This window comes from Cheilinus undulatus, linkage group 2 (genome assembly GCF_018320785.1).
Source record: "Cheilinus undulatus linkage group 2, ASM1832078v1, whole genome shotgun sequence".
Classification (NCBI taxonomy): Eukaryota; Metazoa; Chordata; class Actinopteri; order Labriformes; family Labridae; genus Cheilinus; species Cheilinus undulatus.
Genome location: NC_054866.1, coordinates 14,581,693 through 14,600,854, shown reverse-complemented (window position 1 = coordinate 14,600,854; position 19,162 = coordinate 14,581,693). Strand labels below are relative to the sequence as shown.

At 39.3% G+C, this 19,162-nt stretch overlaps 1 protein-coding gene across 1 annotated transcript; it reads left to right on the top strand.

Moving 5' to 3' along the window:
• Window positions 1-9,207: 9,207 nt before the first annotated feature.
• Window positions 9,208-18,377, top strand: LOC121522336 (heat shock protein beta-7-like). Its single transcript, XM_041806571.1, has 3 exons — window positions 9,208-9,454; window positions 17,345-17,505; window positions 18,195-18,377. Exons 1-3 carry the CDS (start codon window positions 9,208-9,210, stop codon window positions 18,375-18,377), a joined length of 591 nt encoding a protein of 196 aa, XP_041662505.1.
• The last annotated feature ends 785 nt before the right edge of the window (window positions 18,378-19,162 follow it).

Sequence of the window (19,162 nt, the reverse complement as noted above, 5' to 3'; positions counted from 1 at the left end):
AAAAGTACATTCCTTGACCACTATTTCTGGTAGGCTGCTAACTAAGCCAAGCTTAACTTTGTTACATCATTCCAATATGAAACACAATATTGTCTCACTAACAGTAAAAATGAGGAAAGATTGGTAGTTTAAACATTTTGTTTTCTTATTTTACAGCCTGTTGTTTAACTTTTTTCTCAAAGTCTGAATGAAAACCTCCAAAAACACCAAAGTCAGAGTAACTCTTCAAAGTCTGTGAGATACATTGGCGGGTTTTCTCTACAGTGGGTTGGAGCCACAACAAAGAAGCACGTCCTATCCCACCTTTGAAATGCGCTCTGCGTAAAAAAGAACACCGATCCAAAAGTTATCTATTTCCTCTTCATTTCAAAATCCGTTGTATTCAGTAAAGCCCTGAAGACGGATTCATATATCAGCAGGGTGGAATCCATGCAAACACTCAGCTCCAAGAAAAGCTGCAACAGGAGAGAAGGCACACAGGTAGAGTAAATCAATACATTCTCTATTAAAGTTGAGGATTGTTGTGTCAACTTTGGCTCTTTTAGAGTGCAGGTTTTCCTGTCTAAGTATGAAAACCAAAGACCTGTTTCTTGCACGTGTTTTTGACCAATCATGGTGTGGTATACTGGTGTTAAACTCAGTGATGGAGAACATGGCAGGCTCAAAACATATGTGGCTAAAATGTGTCAATGTGGCTGGCTGTAGAATATGTAATAAGGGCAGGTCTCACTTTCAAAGGCAAAAAATTGCATGCATTTTGGAAACAAAATAATTTAAATACAATATCTCAAATTCACCATTATGTTTATTTCATTGGACCTGGCCCTACAAATGTAGTTGACGACCCTTGTACTAGGGTATTTACAAACTTGATTGGTTTGGGGATCAATAAATAAAGCTTTAATTCCCATCCAGTCATCACATAATTTAATTGCAATTAGCTCATAATGACCAGTGGCCAACCAATCACAACATCATTAATTTCGACACATATAAATGATGAATTTTAAGTCTGATTAAATTGTCGTTAAATCCTTTATACTGTTGCTGAAATTATTGACTAAGTGAGAAGTGCATCAAATGCAACAGTGGAAAAATCAATTGGTCAAGCTGAATTCAAACAAACATATATCTGCTCCTAATCCTGGGCTTACTAGTCAACCTACGTCAGCACCCAGGGACTGCAGAGCTCAATTACCGGCACCTTCTCGGTCTTATTTCTTCCTTTTCTGTGCAAATTATCTGACACAGTGAAGAATTCAGAGTGTCCTTGACCCTTCTTATTAACATCACAAAGCCAGTAAAGCAACACGTTTATGATTTTTTTATTAAGATCTGCTGAAGTATCATTTTCACACAGAAATGGCCTCACTGAGAGTCACTGCAACATGATTATTGACTTAGTCTGAAACAGTCATATTTTATTTTGTCCTTGTAACCCTAAAATGAAGAAGTTTCTAAAATCATACAACATGAATTATATTTTGATGTTATACACATATTTCATTTGCTTGATAAATGGTTGTTTTTAACCATATTTCAATGTTACAGTCCTTGTAAGAGCTCACTGTGGTGTATCTACAGATATTCCAGATAGATGGGAGGAGACGCCTAGAGAGCTCAGTTAATCTCACTTAATTCTATGAAGTGTTTTATGGCTATGATAGGATAATGAACTGCCACATTCACCTCTTTCAACATCATTTACTACTGGACTTTCACTGCGGTACACACAGCACAATTAGCTCCCTGACACTAGGACATCATCATTATGAGGTTATTACCGGAGCAAAGGACAGCAGTCAAGCCAGTCTTACTGATCCTCCTGCAGTAGGTATTTCATTCCTCCATGACATCATGGGCCCCCAGGGAGCTCAATAATCCATTATAGGGGTTGTCAGGGAGAGGGGGGAGATATCACAACAGGACATGGAGGATTTTGAACAAAGGCTAGTGTGTAATTATTAGGGTTGGAATCCTTTAACTCCATAAGACTGCTGATTGATTGAACTGTATGCTAATAAAGCGAAAGAAATGTGTTCAAAATGGTTTGTTCCTATGACATGTGATGGTGTTTAAATTAAGGAAAACCAAGATTCTCTCCCTGCTACTCAACCCTGTGTTCACATGTGTTCAGCTGTGTCATGATAATTGAAAATATATTCTATTACCCATATGTGATGTGCAGGATACCTCTAGAGAACATTCCTGAGAGCTCAGGCCATTTACAACTGATGTGTTGTATTTATTTAAACTACAACCAGTGCAACAGTCATTTTCTTCCATGCACAGATGTATTGGGCCTGCTGTTTTGTGATCTAGAGGCCACTATCTGATGTCAAAGATTTGAACTCCAAACATGAATACAGTGAATACGTTGATAATTCTGAGCCCAAAATGAATGTAGCAAACATCAGAAACCAATAATAACAACAGACCGGCTCAGACTGATGACTTGTGGTCAGGTCAGCTCTGTCTGTCTAACGCTCATGGTGTATCCATTTGATTAGTGACCGTGTTACCCGGTGACTTTCAGCCGACTGCATTGGATGCTGTCATACAGCAGCTGCTAAAAGAGAGTTCCTTGCAAATGCCTCTTTGTTTAGACTTTTCCCCCTGTATTTATGTCAAAATATTACAATCAGATATGTTTTTTTAGATTCATTTTTGGGCTTTCTATGCCTTTATGAACAGAGGAGGCTAATGGACATGATGGAAAGTGCAACAGGCCAGATTTGAACCCAGGCTGACTGCATACATGAGGCGCGCCATAAGCCACCAGCCCACCTGTGCCCCAATCAGATGTGGTTAGCAGTGAGTTGTAGTTTATGCAGAGGTGTCCACCACCAGGAGTAATTCTAATCTCATAAAGCACCAAGCCAAGCAAAGCACTTCTACTAAAATGAGCTGCCAGAGAGCCTGGTGCTTCAAACACTGGTGACCCAGGAGCAGCTCGGCAGAGTGAGGAGGATCACTCAGATACACAAGGCTTGATTTTGTATCACCAGCAGCTCCACGATCTGTGTGCCAGGACGAAACAGAATGATAGCATGGTACAGTATGTTGTTGCATGCTTCCTATTGAAAATGGATACTTTATTGTGAGAAATTTGCAAGTTGCCACAGGAACACTTAATAATGTAAACGTGCAAAGCCGATGGATAAGCCAGATTCCATTCCTGTCATCTGGCAGATGACATCTTGCAAATATGCAATCTAAAACGTTTGTGCAGTAGCTACAGGAATGGTTTAGTTGCTAAGCAGTAGCTGCTGCCAGTGAACCAATTATCTTGTTTGTAGCTAGCAGAAGTTTTGTCAGAACCAGACAGCATTTCTTTAGAATAGAAGATAACAGAATTGAATGCTCCTTTTTGATTGAAAAAAAATGTTTTTGCTCTTCTCCTGTCTGGCTTCAGCAAGAGTTTGATTCACCCACTGGCTCCACTGATAGTGAACAACAATAGCGTCTGCCTGTGGAGCTTACTTTATGTAATCAACGGTGTTTCACACGACACCATGTTTTGTTGCTCTGATTGGCCCTTTATGAATGTGGCAGGGCATTCCTGTCCTGTAAACTATGTGAAGCTACTACATGGGAATCAGAGATGGTGTAAAGCCTTGAAAAAAAGGCACAATACCCCCTCTTTAACACCAATGCTCTTTGATTGATCTAAATGTGAAAATGATGGTGAAAATCCAGAAGTGCACTGAAATATGTTTCCTTTTAGAATGACATATTGGTCAACATCTTTCAGTATGTTATGAAATATTGATCCATCCATTTTCTACACCGCTTATCCCATTTGGGGTCTGGGGCCTATCCCAGCTGTCATTGGGCGAGAGGCTGGGCAGGGCTTGTGCTAGGAAACAGCCTGAAAATAATATTTATGACCCTTTAATGACGTACAAAGGCAAGTAAGACCTGCACGACAAGATTAATAATTTCTTTAGAGAGATTTGTAATGATTGTCCACTGCTGCTAGTTAAGTGTTTGGCAAAGTGAGTTACAGTGCCCAGATATAAAAAATGTGACTGGACCAGGCATGGGACAGATGTACTCTAATTTTCAGACCACACTGGGGGAAGTGGGTCCAGCCTACTGTCTTTTGGACCTGATCTGCTGTGGACTGAAATGATGAATGTGTAACAGCTTTGGACCAGAGTGGGTCAAAATTAATGGAGATCAAGTTAACGTTCGGCCCAAATCAGGTGCAAATATGCCTGAGAGCAAACACATTTGTGCGGTCTAATGTTTGATGTACATCATGGCTCTGCTGACCCATGCACAAGTGAACATATCAGATTTTTTTCCAGAATTTCTACCAGTTGCAACATCCTGACATAGCAGAAAAAAAAAAAAAAAATACAGATATGAAACCCAGTCCCTCGTCTAGGCCGTGAAGTCCATACAGGACTTCAGAGGCTCACGACTGATTTGACAATGATTAATTGATGCTTGGATGTGCTCAAAGAAGCGCCTTTGATGTTCTTTTTTTGCTCCTTTTGCGTCATTAACATCATTTCATCACTCGTCTGAATCCAAACTTATCAAGTACACCATCTTTTAGAGGTCAAGACGGAGACTGTTCTGGGCTCTGAAAACGAGTATGGTCCACCCTGAGACCGAACTCTGTGAACAGCAGATCTCTCCGACAGGAATTACAACTGAGATAGAAATACAGGAGACACTGAATTTTGCTGTTCCTACTTTCAGAAACTATGGTAATTCTTTCTACAGTCATACAGATAAAGTCTAAATCTCATACAGCATTTCAAGGATGCAGCAGTGCTGCAAATCACATCAGAGTACCGCCTCCATGTGCTGCTCATGATACCAGTTGGGCTTTCAAGGCAGAGCGCAGTGATTGTTTCAGCATCTTATATTTTCTTTGTGTGCCATGAGCCATTCTTGTAAGAAAAGCCACTGTCAACATTTCACTGGTGTGTAGCCCCTCTCCCAATTAATGATACCACCTGCAGTGAACTCACAGCAGCAAAAACATCTCTGAGTCTCAGTTTGCACATTTACAATAAAAAACAGAGTAGTCATGCTCCTGATGAATCTGGAGCTCTATCGCAATCTGAAAATACTTTTCACTCAGAAACTTAAAGTTTTATCATGTTTCTTAAGTTTATATTCACCATTTTTAGTTTGTGTAATAAACACATCTGCATGCTGTGGCAATGCTGAGTGAATGGAAACTCTGACAACATGAAAGCTGCCTCTCAGATCATACGAGTATTTGGTTAAAGAAATCACAGTATATAAGGGCTTCATTTGACAGGTTCCTACTTTTTAATGTTAGCCAGTTTGAAGATGTCTGTTTTTGACTTACTGATTTACAAACATACCAGTTTATTTATCTGATAATTGTGTCCTATGCAATCTAATAATAACAGCAGAGACAAAGATGTCAGTGCGTTTGTTTTTATTATTCTCTGTGTTTGGGTTGCACATGATCATCTAATTGTCTGATATGCAGACAGTTGTGCGTTTAGCAGCATGAACAAGTTCTTGGTATAAAAATTGTATTTTTTTCCGTCTCACTCTGTCATTTTGGTGTCGTAAATCCTAGCACACGGCCATGTGTGTGCCACTTTACCTGTGGAAAAGAGCGTGCAAGGTGCGTGTGGTGGCCAAATCTAGGGTGCTTTGGTGCCTGGGTATGTCAAGGGTTGATTCTTTAGTGGATTTGGTGCAAAAGCATTTCCATCAACTAAAACTATGACTAAAAATGTTTGTAGACAGCCTTTTTTCCATGAGAAAGACGAGACAAAGAATAGCCAAAGGTAGCTCTTTGATGACTAAAACTGACTAAAGTAAATTAAGTTTTCATTAAGATGATGACCAAAACAAGACTAAAATGTAAATTAGTTTCCTTTGGACATTCAAAATCCGTGATATTTCTCCACTGTGGGTAAATCTGTCAAAAAAACGCTGCATCTGTAGCCATTCTGCCTCTTAGTGTAGAAAGCTGTCAGTTAACATTGTGCTGAAGTCATCTTAGTAACACTTTATTTGAAGTTTTATTCATAAGACTGACAGATTATGCTGTCATAATCATGAAATGACACCTGCCATTAATAGGGATGAATAGGCGTTCATGAATGTCGCCATTAAGTGTCATTCTCTAAATTATGACACCTTTACCGCAAAGTTGACACTTTTTCGGAAGGCATAATCATGATAACTTGACATTTGCGGTATTTGATTTGACATGTGAGGTGTCATGCCATGATTATGACAGCATGTCAGTCTTGTGAATAAAACTTCAGATAAAGTGTTACCCAGCTTTTTAAAATTGTAATGAATCTGCCGTTTAATAATGTTGATACTGAGACGAGGTGGGCTTGAGCAGTCTTTGGAAATAGGGTAGACACTATTCTCTCTTTTGAAAGTTATTGTTAATGTATGAAGTTATTACTGTTGCCAAACTCAAGAGCCCATTTAAATGTTTTGATCCACCCGCCTTGTCCTCATTAAAGCTTCAGTTTTTGGAAGCTACTGTATGGCTTCATTATTGTTGCAAAACTCAAGCAAGCTAACTAACAAAAGCTGTAAAAAACAAAACTGAACAATGGTAGGTGGGCAACATATGGAAAAAACCCCAGAAAAGAACAGGAAATAGATCAAAATTATGATGTGTTAAGGTCTTTACACACTGGGTCTGTTATTTATGGATGTAAAAAACATCATGCACTCAGACCTTGCACACTGAGTCCAGTGTGTTTTTATTTGTCTTCACTGTAAATATTCATCGAATGTGGCAACTTGTTTCATACTGCGAGCCTGTGGATCTGTCATTCCTTTAAAATCCTGCTGGATCTGTCCATCCTGACAGAGAGCTTCATACAGGATCTGCTCATGCGTCATAGCACTGAGCAAAGTTGGAGGGATGAAGAGAAACTTTTGTATTACCTCCACCAAGGAGGTTATGATCGGGAGGGTTTGTTAGTTAAATTGTTTGTTAGTTTGTTAGCAACATAATTCAAAAAGTTGTGGATGGATTTTGATGAAATTTTCAGGAAATGTCAGAAATGGCATAAGGAAGAACTTTTTAGATTTTGGGAGTGATCCGGATCACTGTCTGGATCCATGGATTTTTTTTAAAGGATTTGTTACTATTGGGAGATAGGGCTAATGGCAGAGGTCTGCGCTCTCTGAGTGCTTTTCTAGTTTAGTCTCTGTTATGACCTGTAAGTAGGCTACAAACACATGCAATTATCTTTAATTTCCATGGCTGATATCCACATTATACACTGGCAAACTGGCTGAGGTTTCGGTGCAAGAGAGGGGAGGGGTTGGACAGGGGTGAGCAAGAAGAGGCAGGAGGAACTGTTTTCAATCATCAATCACCCATTTAAATGACTTGGACTGATGCAGAATTTTGCATAAAATTGAACCTGTTCCAAAAAGAATATGACGGAAATTTTGGCATCAGTGTACAAACACGATGGAACATGAGCTTGATTTTCTTTTTAAACATGCAAAAAATTTGGACCAAAAAAAAAAAAAAAAACGGGCTCAGTGTGTAAAGACCTTTAGAATTGAAACTAATGAATGTAATGCATGTTAGGTAAAAACAGTGTATGTTGTCCAGCAGGGAGGAGGGTAAAGAAATGTGAAATCATTATTGGTGTTCACTGTTTGATATCTGTATAACAAAATTATGTAAAAATGTTCATGGGGACCAAAATTATCATCCCAAAGTTTATCAAAGTGGTGTTAGAATTAGATTATGTCGTATCATCTGGAAGCTGATCTTTGGATGCCGTCCCGTTCCAAGGGGTGGTAGGATGCACATCACATGGAAACTTACTGAGGAGCTCCCAGTTTTATTTGCACTTTAATTTTTTCCGGGATCTTAGTACATTTTTTTTTTTTTTTTTTTTTTTGGCCAAAAAGCAATAACAGAGACTGAAACACACATTGAGGGACAAAAAAATGTATATATTCTCTCAACTTTAAGGGTAACTTAAAGGATTGAAGGACAATTATCAAAGCTTGAGACATTTAAAGAGGTCAAATTTCATTTTTTTGTGCAGCAAAGGGCTATTTATTTTAAAAGTGATCAATCTTACTAGTTGTTTATTTTTGTTTTTCTGAGTATACATTTTGTTTTGTACTTATGAAGGGACAGTTCCCTTATTGAGAACACAACTGTGTTATTCTGAAACAAAATCTGCATTACAAATTTTGTTATTTCTATAACTTCAAACGTCAGTATCTTGTGTGTTTTTGTGTGGCCTCGAGGTCACACTGTTCCTGACAGAGCTGGCTATTACCATTCTCCTTAACAAGCTAATAAATTGGAAACTCTGAAAGTGGACATATTTTTTTACTTCTTTGGTAAAGGTGAACTTAGAGAATCTTAGATATTAAAACCTATGACATCTGATACAGAATTACATAACTTGATCCTTCCTTGTTTATCCTTGCTAAGGATAATCCACTCCCCCCTGTACTGAGGAGTTACATTTGTAAGAGCAGTGTTAAGTTAGCTTAAACTGAGGAGCAGACTAAGCAGGTAGTTCTGTTAACACTCGTGTAGATGGGACTCTAGCTCAGCTCTTCTTTTCCATTATAGTAAACAGTGTCTGTATTTGATCATAAATATTGAAGGTTTTTGTGGACTTGAGTAACCAGAGGTTTTAAATGAATACATGAAGGTTCACAGTTAGTGACATGCTTTAATCATACAGAGAGAAGAGCTCAGTGTGCTAGGACAGTCTCAGCCTATAGCAGCTTGCAGGTACAAAACACTAATGGACAATTTTGTCTTGCATTATTAATAGTGTTCACATGGCTGCTCAGTCATTCTAACGGCCGATCTGACCGCTCCAACACTTTGCTATTTCTGACCACATGCTTGAAGCGTCTCTGAGAGGGCCCCTTCAGCCTTATCTCTGCTGTCTGAATAAGAAGGGGTCTCCACTTCTTATCAGTTTGTCCGTTACATTCTTGGCACCAGTGGTCCGACAAACTGCCATTTAAGGCTGCAGAAAGATAGAAATGAAACCCACACTGCTCTACTGACCCACAATGCACCAGGACTTTATAAAAACTCCAGACGGACCCCTGCACAGTGAGAAAGGCTGAAAGGGCTTCTAGTAACTTTTTAAAAATTCGTTTCTCTGTATTAGCGCTGAGCAGTTGTCCGAAAGCTAATTTGTAGAAATTCTCACAGTCTGCTGTATATCCTCTGTCATGGCTTCTGTCACATCCTCCAGCCGCAGATCTTCCTCGTCCTTCCACTCATCTTCTCGTTACAGCACCTCCAGCTCCTTCAGGTCAGAGGGCTCACTGGACAGATCGTCTGATTCCCTGGATCCACTCTTTGAGCCATTTCTTGACTCTGACGGTTACTCCAGTTTGTTTAGAGAAGAGGGCTCCGGAGGTCAAAACTGTTTGGACCCCTTTAGCAGACGCAGCAGATCCTCCTTTGGACAAATGGGTGAGGAAATTTTATTGGAAAAAAAATCCTAATTCATGCAACTATGTCTATTTAGTCTAAGAGAGAGGAAGGGGGCCATAAAAACACATTTTCCAGTTTCTAAAGAGCTGTCTTATTACATATATGATACCTTTAGAATCAGAAACAACCCAATACTGTAATATTTATTTGATAAATGTCAATTTTGAGCTATGTAGGCTACTGCATTTCTCAGACTAAAAGCATACGCTGTCTGCACTGCATCTGTTAAATACTCATTCTTCTGCCCTGTAAATTTCAGTTTGTAATAAATACATCTATATTATATCTGTATTTTGAATGAAGACAATCAGAAGTGTGGTGCTTTCTAATGACAAGCCTTTTACAGCTTTGAGCCGCATAGTTTTGACTCCATATTGACTCAGGTCTGTGTAACATTTCTAACATGAATTTTGGATTTTGTTAATGCATAACTGTTTCCACTTCTGCTAACAAGCTCTGTTGAGTGAGCAAATAAAAGAAAATATTAATGTCCAACACTCCTGATCCCTTGTCCTCCACCTGTTTCTTTGCTCCTCATCTTTATTATTGCAAGAGGAGAATCGAATAGAATGCCATCCTGCATGCTGCTGTATTGCATTGCTTGCATGCTGTAGGGACACTACAATAGCACTACGATTACAATTTTGTTGCTGCAATCTACTTTGCATGTAGCTATGACATGGTGTCAGGGCACGGTAAGCAACTAGTCTGGACCCTTGGGGAAGGTTCACTACACCTGTACCTGTGATATGTGTGTAGACAAAACAAGCTATACCTGCTCAGATGTTGCCTGGGTGTACAAAGTCTGTGTCAGCAGTTTGGGAGCCAGGGACACCAGGGAAAAAATGGTGGCCTGGAACAAGATGTTTGTGGAGAGGGCGGAGAACTTAGTACTGGTATATGTACATAGACCCTGTGTAGAAGTTTTAGGCATATTTGAAAAAAAAAATTAAGGCTGCAGGTATAGATGTAGCAAGTAAGCTGCCTGAGGGCACTTTGGGACAGGTAGGAAGATTGACACATCCCCAAACATGTGCTAGATGTCCTTGCATATTACCAGGAGCATGGGAAAATAATCTCATGAAAAATTAATTAAGTTCACACCATTCGGGTGGAGTAAGGGGTGGACGTGAGTGAGCAGGGCCTTGCATACAGTCTGGGTGGGTAGTAGGGCTATGACAAGTCCCTGGTCATGCTGTGGCTGCCCAAGGACTTGATAATTGTCTGCGGTCTCCGGGCGTATTTCCGGGTGTGAAAGAGATGCCATTGAGCTTGACCTTGGCTGACAAGCAACACACATGTATCAACATGTGCGGTCTGTTTTAAAATTTTGTGAAGGTGGAAAAGGTTTGAACTGTCTTCCTGCACTGATTTAAAATTTGTTTGTCAGTTTCTGTGCAGCTGAGCTGCTCTTTCAGTACCATCTGTTTTAGCCCTATGGAGTCTGCACATCTATTAACTACAGTACAGTAGCTGAGCTCTCAGCCTGCAGTGATGAGACAGACTGACGGCCCGCAAGTCACTGCTTTCCTCTGCCCACCACTTGTCCTTACTGCGGAGTGTTTTTTGTCAAACCAGTGATCCACATGGATTATTTACCTAAACACCTGTTTTCTCCAAATGCATGATTATGACATAATGAGGAGGGAAAACAGTTAACAAATAGCACCAACCCCTGCTGGTTTGGTTTGTCTTCAATATTCCAACACGTCCTGAGAAGTGAAGCTGAAGCAACTGGTTGCAGTACACAATGAATGGGGATGGATTTTCATTTCGATAGGAAGCTGCACATATCTGCAGTTTATGAGACTGGATGTCTTAGTACTTTACACAGGTGTATAAGTCATCCTTTTCCAAATCAGTGGTTTTCAACTGGTCTAGAGCCAGGACCCACCACCACCTCCTTGTCAACCAATCACGACCCACGTTCCTGAAATCATTCAATCATTTCCAATGATGAAAAATGTTAACCTTAATGGAAGAAAACATGAATGAACAAAGAAAAAGGGCAAAACAAACATTTTCATGTTTGAAAAGTGCATCATTATTGAAGGGCATGCATTTTTACGTTTTATTTTACTCAGTTTTCCTCAGACAGCTTGAGAATTTGGTCATTTCTAGGGGTGTGAATCTCTCCTTCTCAGGATAATTCATTTTGAAACTCGATTCTCAGACTACGATTGATTCACTGATGATTCATTAAAATACAGAACGATTCGGTCCGATCCGATCCGATTCAGTTCAGTGCAATTTGATCTGGGACAATCTAATTATAGAATCAAAATAACTTTTTACTTTAACAAAAATTAGCAAAAAAAAAAAAAGGGGGGGGGCAAGATAATGTCATAATAATCTAAGTTTATTTGATCTTATTTATAAAAGAGACTAAATGCCAGGCCTCTTGTGCTTACATCTAAAATTATGTTTAAGAAAGTTTTCATCACGCCCAGGTACCCAGGTGTCTTACTTTGACAATAAATTGGGTACATGTTTGTCCTTCTGTACTTGTAACTTCCTTAGCATAATTAATCCCATTAACAGTACAAACCAAATATCAAATTTTCCCAAGAAGCACAAATAAAACAAATTTAAAGTCACATGGAGATTTGGATGGACAGAGCTCTGTGTGTCTGCTAGTACAGGAGAACAAGGGGTTAAAATAATATTGAAAGAAGTCTAATTAAAACAGCTTTCTATACATTTTTTTCCTTTTATAATTCTTCTTAATGTAAGTATTCACTAGAGAACACTGGAGAACAGCTGATCTCAGCTCAGTGAAGTCCTCTTTGTTAAATACCATATCAGTGGGCTCAGATGTATTGATTATGCCTCCAAATCAATCACTCCCAACAACATGTTACCGCTGTAAAACCCGTGATTAAAGGGGCTGTTGTTATGGTGATAACTGGAGACTTCTCCAAGTTTTAACTCAGAAAAGTGTTTCTGTTCGGGTCTGTTTGTGCTGCGTTTAGAGTTAGCATCTTAGCTAAACTTTAGCTCCGTCTCAACAGGTGAGATTTATGAGCTGCCGTAGTTCTTAATCGCTGTTCTCCTAAGTGTACAGACAGGCAGACATTTCGCAAGTTATCCTTCCTTCATTTAAAGTTCACATGACTTTTCCTTTGGTGCAGAACTGTAACTGAAAGACGTTTAGGTGGCGACCAATGAAACACATCCAGCTACCTAGCGAGCACCTACGGAGAACGGAACTCTCGTTTAAAGGTAAAAGGTCACCGCGGGTCTTGCAAGAGCCAAAGCATGGTGGAACAGGCTGTGAAAACAAGCAGCAGAGTCTGTATGAACCGGTCTCTAACATTAAAACCAGTCCAAAGACCGGCTTGTGCCACATTTTTACCAATCCAGTGCTCCGCAGACCGATGCACTTGGACTGCTGACGTCAAGATCGGTTAACCGATCCATATCGGATTATCTTTACACCACTTATAATTTCTCAAGGAATTTCCTCATTATCTCAGGGAGCTTATTTAGTCATGGGGGTTAAGATATAGATGAGTTGAACCCACTGGAAAGAGCTTCTGATGGGAACCACTGATTTAAATCACGTAGTGTTTGATCTAAACTGCAAGATAGTAAACTATGAATAAAAGCTTATCAATTTTGTAAGATTCTGTTTTCATAGACACTTATTTAAAACCGTGAGAACCTACTGTCACAGTTTCCATTTCCATCAGAATCTAATAATTCCTTTAGACTGACACTAATAAATATTCTGTCCTTAGATCAGCCTGTTTGGTTTTCATTTTGAGCGGCATACCATTTAGATCTACTTCAGTAGACACAGAACTTTTTAGAACATATTTAAGAAAAATCTCAGAAAGACGATGGTGAATTTGGCCCGATGTTCAAACAAACTCAGGTAAATCTTTCTTGGTTTGTTTATCACAGGGCATGAAGTGTTACATAAGAGAACTGACTCATCCTCTCTCCCATCATACTTAAGGGGCTCTACTGGAGCCTCTAGGAGCTTTAGTGCCTTGGTCGTAGGCACGTTTGCAGTATTTCCTGAGGGGTAAAAGAGTTGCTTCTGTTCATTTCCTGCACCAGCAGGAGAGAAGCATTAGTTCTCACATTACAGCGATGGCTTGATTGAAATAAAAAGGAGTAGAAAGAAGAAAAAAACCTTCAGCACTGAGAAAGTAATGATCCAAAGTCATAACGGCGTCTGAAACCAAGAAGACTTGGTTCGTCTCCAGACAACGTCTACTGGGCCGCATAACAAACTGAAGCAAGGGTGGAAAAAGAACCAAGCTGATATAAAACACGGGGGCCTGAAGAAATATTACGAAGCATTAACATTCACACAAAGCAGTGAGAGGCAAAATAAAATAAAAGCTTAATGGCCAGCATGACACAACAGGACAATTAAACCATAATCAATTATTGGGATATAATTTGATTTCACTGACTCACGTGGAATATTCCAGCGCCCACACATCAGATGGAATAAAAAGAAAATGCACGTGATTAAAAATCCCTAGTAAAGCTTTTTATTACTGAGAGATTTTTGTTTCCTGACATGCAGTAAAATGAATTTACTGTCAAAATGTAAGATTCAGTCCCTCCTTCTTCCTAAACAGTCCTGCTTTCTGCCTGAACATAAAATACCAAAACAAAGCAATAAATAAGAAGAGCTATAAAGCTTGGCTTGTATAAAAAGGCAAAGAGTGTTCAATGATTAAAATATATGCATGAAAACTGGGTAGTGATTAGCAGAAATATTGTTTTTTTAATTAGTGTTGGTGCAAGTTTTGTAATAAATTAAGGGAAAATCTAGTTGTGTATTGGGGTTGTAATGATGCACAAAATTTACCCTTTTTTTCTTGGCAATCTACATAGTTCGAATGCAATTTGAAGTGTAAGTCTGTGCCAAATTTTGAATTAAAAGAAAACGTATATACAACAGAACTATCTAAAATAAAGCTGAAATTTTACTGCCGAAAACAGTAGCCTTTTGTTCTGCTTTGCCTGTTTGTTTCATTAAAATCAGCTGTTTTGGTGCCTGAAAATGTAAAGTTAGAAAAGGCACTGTTTCCATGGCTGAGTAAATATGCAGGTCCTCTGAAAACACAGATCTACTTACCATAACTTAAAGTGGTCATATTATACAAAAATAACTTATTTAGGCTTTTCTAATAAAAATATATGCCTCTTCTGTCCGCAATCACCTCAAGTACCAAAAAAAATTCATACCCTCCCCCTCTCTTTCTTGACCTTTCAGAAAATGTGTGCTGAAACAAGCCCTTCTCAGATTTTCCCCTCATGATGTCATGTGGGGAGTCAGCACCAACCCTAGGTGTTTTCCCTCCCTGCTTGGAAGAAAGCTCCGCCCCCCTCTCCTGATCCTGCTCTCAGCTGCCAGCTAAGAGGAGGATCAGGAGAGCCATATCCATTAAGCCACATTCATTTCCTGAGAGGGGCGTGGTCAGAGGCGGAGTCAGACAGCTCAGCAACATTTAAAGCCACACACACAGAACAGCTCGTTCTGAGCAGGGCTGAAACAGAGGGGTTTCAGGCATGCAAAAATCCAATACTCCAATACTGAAGTGTTTTTTCAGCAGCAGACTTCACAAGCATGTTTGGAGACCATTATAAACTTATCTTAAAAGGGTAAAATATGTCCCCTTTAAGTCAAAGGTGAGCTTACTCACAGCTCCAGTTAATAGCCATGTATGAATGAACTATTTCTAATCATTATGGGATCAAGTTAGTTCTTCACTGTAAACCCTGATAGCTAGGCTCACATAAATTAACTTCAGTTGATAGTCAAGCATACAATATGTACTTATCATTAGGTTCTGTGAAGTAATGTTTAATATCAGGGTAAGGGGAAACCATATTATTGTTGTTTCAAGGAAGTAAGAAAGTAACATCTACAGCAGTGGTTCCCAACCACTTCCAACTCAGGGCCCACTTTTAAGTCTCAAAAATTTTCGCGGCCCACCTCTGACCCCATAAATACAGAGGCGTTCTCAGAGCGATTTTTTATTAACGATTGATCATAAAGGACTGAACTGAATACAGGAGAAACTTGTTGGAAGCTTCACAGTCGCTAACACAGCATCTGTAACATATTGCAACACCTCCAGTATTACAGTTTTCAAGGAGCTGTCCACACAATAACCTCTAGATAACAACAAAAGTTCCTATCTCTCATTTGCTTGTCACATGTCTGATACTTGAAGGAAAAACAACAAAATAATGAAAAGAATATTTGAACATTTTTAATATCCTTTTAAACACAACAAACATCATACTATTTTGGAAATGATTTGGCGGCCCACTTGCAATACCTTCGCGGCCCACAGGTTGGAATCACTGATCTAAGGTCTGAGCTGCCAATTTTCTGATTCACGCCACCGTCCAGTAAGTGGCGGCAACCAGGTTAAAGCGACACTCCAACAAGCAGAAAAAGAAGAAGAAACTTAACAGCCTTGGCCATTTAAGCAATTGCGTGTGACAACAACACACAATTTCTGTGAATTCAACTTTTGTGTGTCTGTTGATGTTTTTGAAATTTTAAGTTACGGCCTGTGTACTCCAGCTAAGTATTTTTTGTCATTTCAGTGAAATTGTTTCACAATCATCCGTTAATCGGAGTTTCCTCATGCCATGGGACATTAGAAACTTTTGCACCATGAGTGAAGTTACCCACTTAGTTAGAGGTCTCCTGCCTGTAATACTCTATGTGGGAGTGTCATGTATGGGGTGCTAGGCATAATGGCAGAGCTTACCCTGGTTCTGAGTGCGTGTTTCAGTCATTAATACACACTGCAAAGATCTCTGTACACTGAGTTTATTTTTATCGTCCAAATCTTTTGGCAGTAAAAAAATAAATTTGATCTGATGTTGTTCTTATCATGTATGCACACTGATACCAGAATTTTGTCCATCATTATTTTTTTTAGGAACAGGTTCTTTTCATGTAAATTTTCACATCAAACCAAGTCATTTAAATGGGTAACTGATGATTCAGATCAGTGCCTGCTACTTCTTTCTCACTTGCTCTCTTAGCCCTGCTGACCCCTCCCTTCTCTCTCTCACACTGAAACCTCACTTTAAACCAGTGGTTCTCAGCTGGTTGAGTCACGGCACACACCATAAATCCCTCAAGGAGAATTGTGACCCAAATTTTGGAAATCTTTTTGGTTAATCAGATGTACATGATAAAAAATAGCAGAGCTTGGGCCTAAGACAGTATAAAAGGTGTAACAAAACAATAAAACAGGAGAAAACATAACCGTTTGCATAACACAACCATTTCAGGACCCATTTTTAGGACCCGACCCAACAGTTGAGAACCACTGCTTTAAACACCGTGATTTGCTTGTGTGTTATGTGGAAATATAACGTATATATAACATATAAATAAGGTCATAACTGAGACTCAATAAAAAAGTAGTTCTCCATCTCTCCAACTTGGATGCATGGATGGATCTGGTGTAGTTTTAAAGGAGTGACAGAGCCACAGACTCACAATACGAAACAGTTAGAAACTTTCTGCGAATTTTCGCTGTGTAAGAGATAAAAACACACGAGTCTTAACATACAGCAACCATAACACAACCAATACACAGAGTCTGAAATAGCCCTAAGATTTCACAGGGTTTTTAATTGCTTTTTGCATTTCAGGACAAGAGTTTGACATTAGCAATAGCTATAACATCTCAAAATCAATTGCATGCTCTTTTACTTAGCCAGTGTTAAAGTGCATATTAAATATCCATATAAAATAAAGAATAAAAATTGAAACACTGAACTCACTACTTTAACATCCTGGTTCTGCTTTTGGTGTTATTTTCTAAACATCTTGTGTTGTTTTAAGCCTCCTTTCTGTGTATAATTCTTCAGCTCCCGTAGGTGGTGCTGTGACAGCCCGACAGAGCAGTACAGGTGGTGGTGTGCATTGCTTGGGAGACAGTTACTACATGTCAGCTGATGTGAGCCAGTTTGAGCCGCACGATGTGGTAGTGATGGCCTTCAACCACCACGTTGTCGTTCATGCAGAGAAGGTTTGTGTTTGTGAATGAGGTGTATTTCTGCTCTTCTGCAAATCCAGGCTTAGAAAGCTGTGTCAACCAGCATGTAATAGATGACCTTCTCCAACTTATCCCATATACTACAGACTATAAACTTTATTGTTATAATTGAATACATTTATTTAAATCACTAAATCTTGCAGTATTACTGTTCCTTGTCAGCATGTTCTCTGGCTTCTCACTGGCTTCACCATTTTCCACATGTTGTCTGAGCTGCATTTAAAGACACTTAGTGGGCACCAACAAAGACTCCTTGTCGCTATATAATGCTGCTTTAAAGTCTAGAGAGTAGAAGAAGAAAAGAAAGTGAGTGTTTACAGTGTAGGACGATCATTTTAACTGTGGTCAGCAGGGATTTTGGCTAATATCAGCAACCATTGACTTACCTTTAAGGTCTTAGTAAAGCATTATCAGAGTGAACTAGTCACTGTTCATCTTTCCTCTCTCTCTCCACCGGCTAAGCAGCACTGACCTGTCACAGCGCTTTCTTTCTCTGGTTCTCATCCTCTTTTCTCACCCTTGCACCTCTCTTGGCCCTGTTGTTCTTCTTCCCACTTTCTGTCCCTGGATGGCCTCCAGTGTTTTGCTGACCTTTTCTCACAGCAACTCCTCCTTTCTCAAACTCTATTTTCTTATTTTGACTATTGTTTTTATTTCCCCAGATCCACGATGATGGAAGTGTCAGTGACACTTTCACCCATAAGTCCCTGTTCCCAGAGGATATGGACCCCTTGTCTGTCAGTGGGAACATTAATCCTGATGGTACTCTAGTTGTGAGCGTCCGCCGGACCACAGCACCGGAGCCCCAGAGTGTCCTGATCTATCGCAGCGAAGCTCACCTTTGACCTGTGATCTTGTTTTACTGTACATCACCCACTCTTAGAATGAATATCAGATGGTGTTTTTGTCTTTTAAAACTTGTGATTTTTGCATCTTGAATCAATGAAGAGAAATTAAAGCTGCATGGACAACAACTACTTGGACTACTGGTCAGTACATCCAGACATCACTTAACATTTTAATTTTAAGGTTCTTTCTGACGTGTTTGTCAAAATTGAGATATATACAAACATCCTTACTTTTTGACAACTTCCATATATATTTCTAGATGTATAATAATGAAAACACACAGTTACAATTGCAAAGTCACAGTCTTACTTGGTTCTGTAAGTTTCTATCTGTGGGCCAATCAGCACTGGAGAAAAACAAAAGAGAACTAATCAGATGCTGCTTTTTTGTGATGTCACTGCACTGCTCAGTGAAGGCGGGAAATGAGGAAGAGCAGACAAAGAAGCAACAATATCATACAAACAACAAGAGGTTTGTGACAAACTTGAAAATGGCAGATTTTACTGATGAGTTTGGGAAGGTACCATGTAAGTTCAGTCTTTCTCGAGATTGTTGTAGATTCTTCAAATAAGATTACTTCATTGTTAGCTGCCATGCTAGCCATAAAAGCTAGTTTTGTAATGTTAAAGCCTTTGCACACTGAGCCTGTTTTTTCTTACAAAACGTTTGCACTCTAAAAAAGAAAAACTTACGTTGCTCTAACAGTGTTTGCACAATGACTCCAAAACGTTTGTCCATCATTGTTTTTTCAAGAGCAGGTTCAATTATTTTGTGCTTTTTT

Coding starts and splice junctions, on each gene's coding strand:
- LOC121522336 (XM_041806571.1), top strand. CDS start 9,208: ATGGCTTCTGTCACATCCTCCAGCCGCAGATCTTCCTCGTCCTTCCAC. Junction 9,455..17,344: donor ATCCTCCTTTGGACAAATGG/GTGAGGAAATTT, acceptor ATAATTCTTCAG/CTCCCGTAGGTGGTGCTGTG. Junction 17,506..18,194: donor TTGTCGTTCATGCAGAGAAG/GTTTGTGTTTGT, acceptor TTATTTCCCCAG/ATCCACGATGATGGAAGTGT.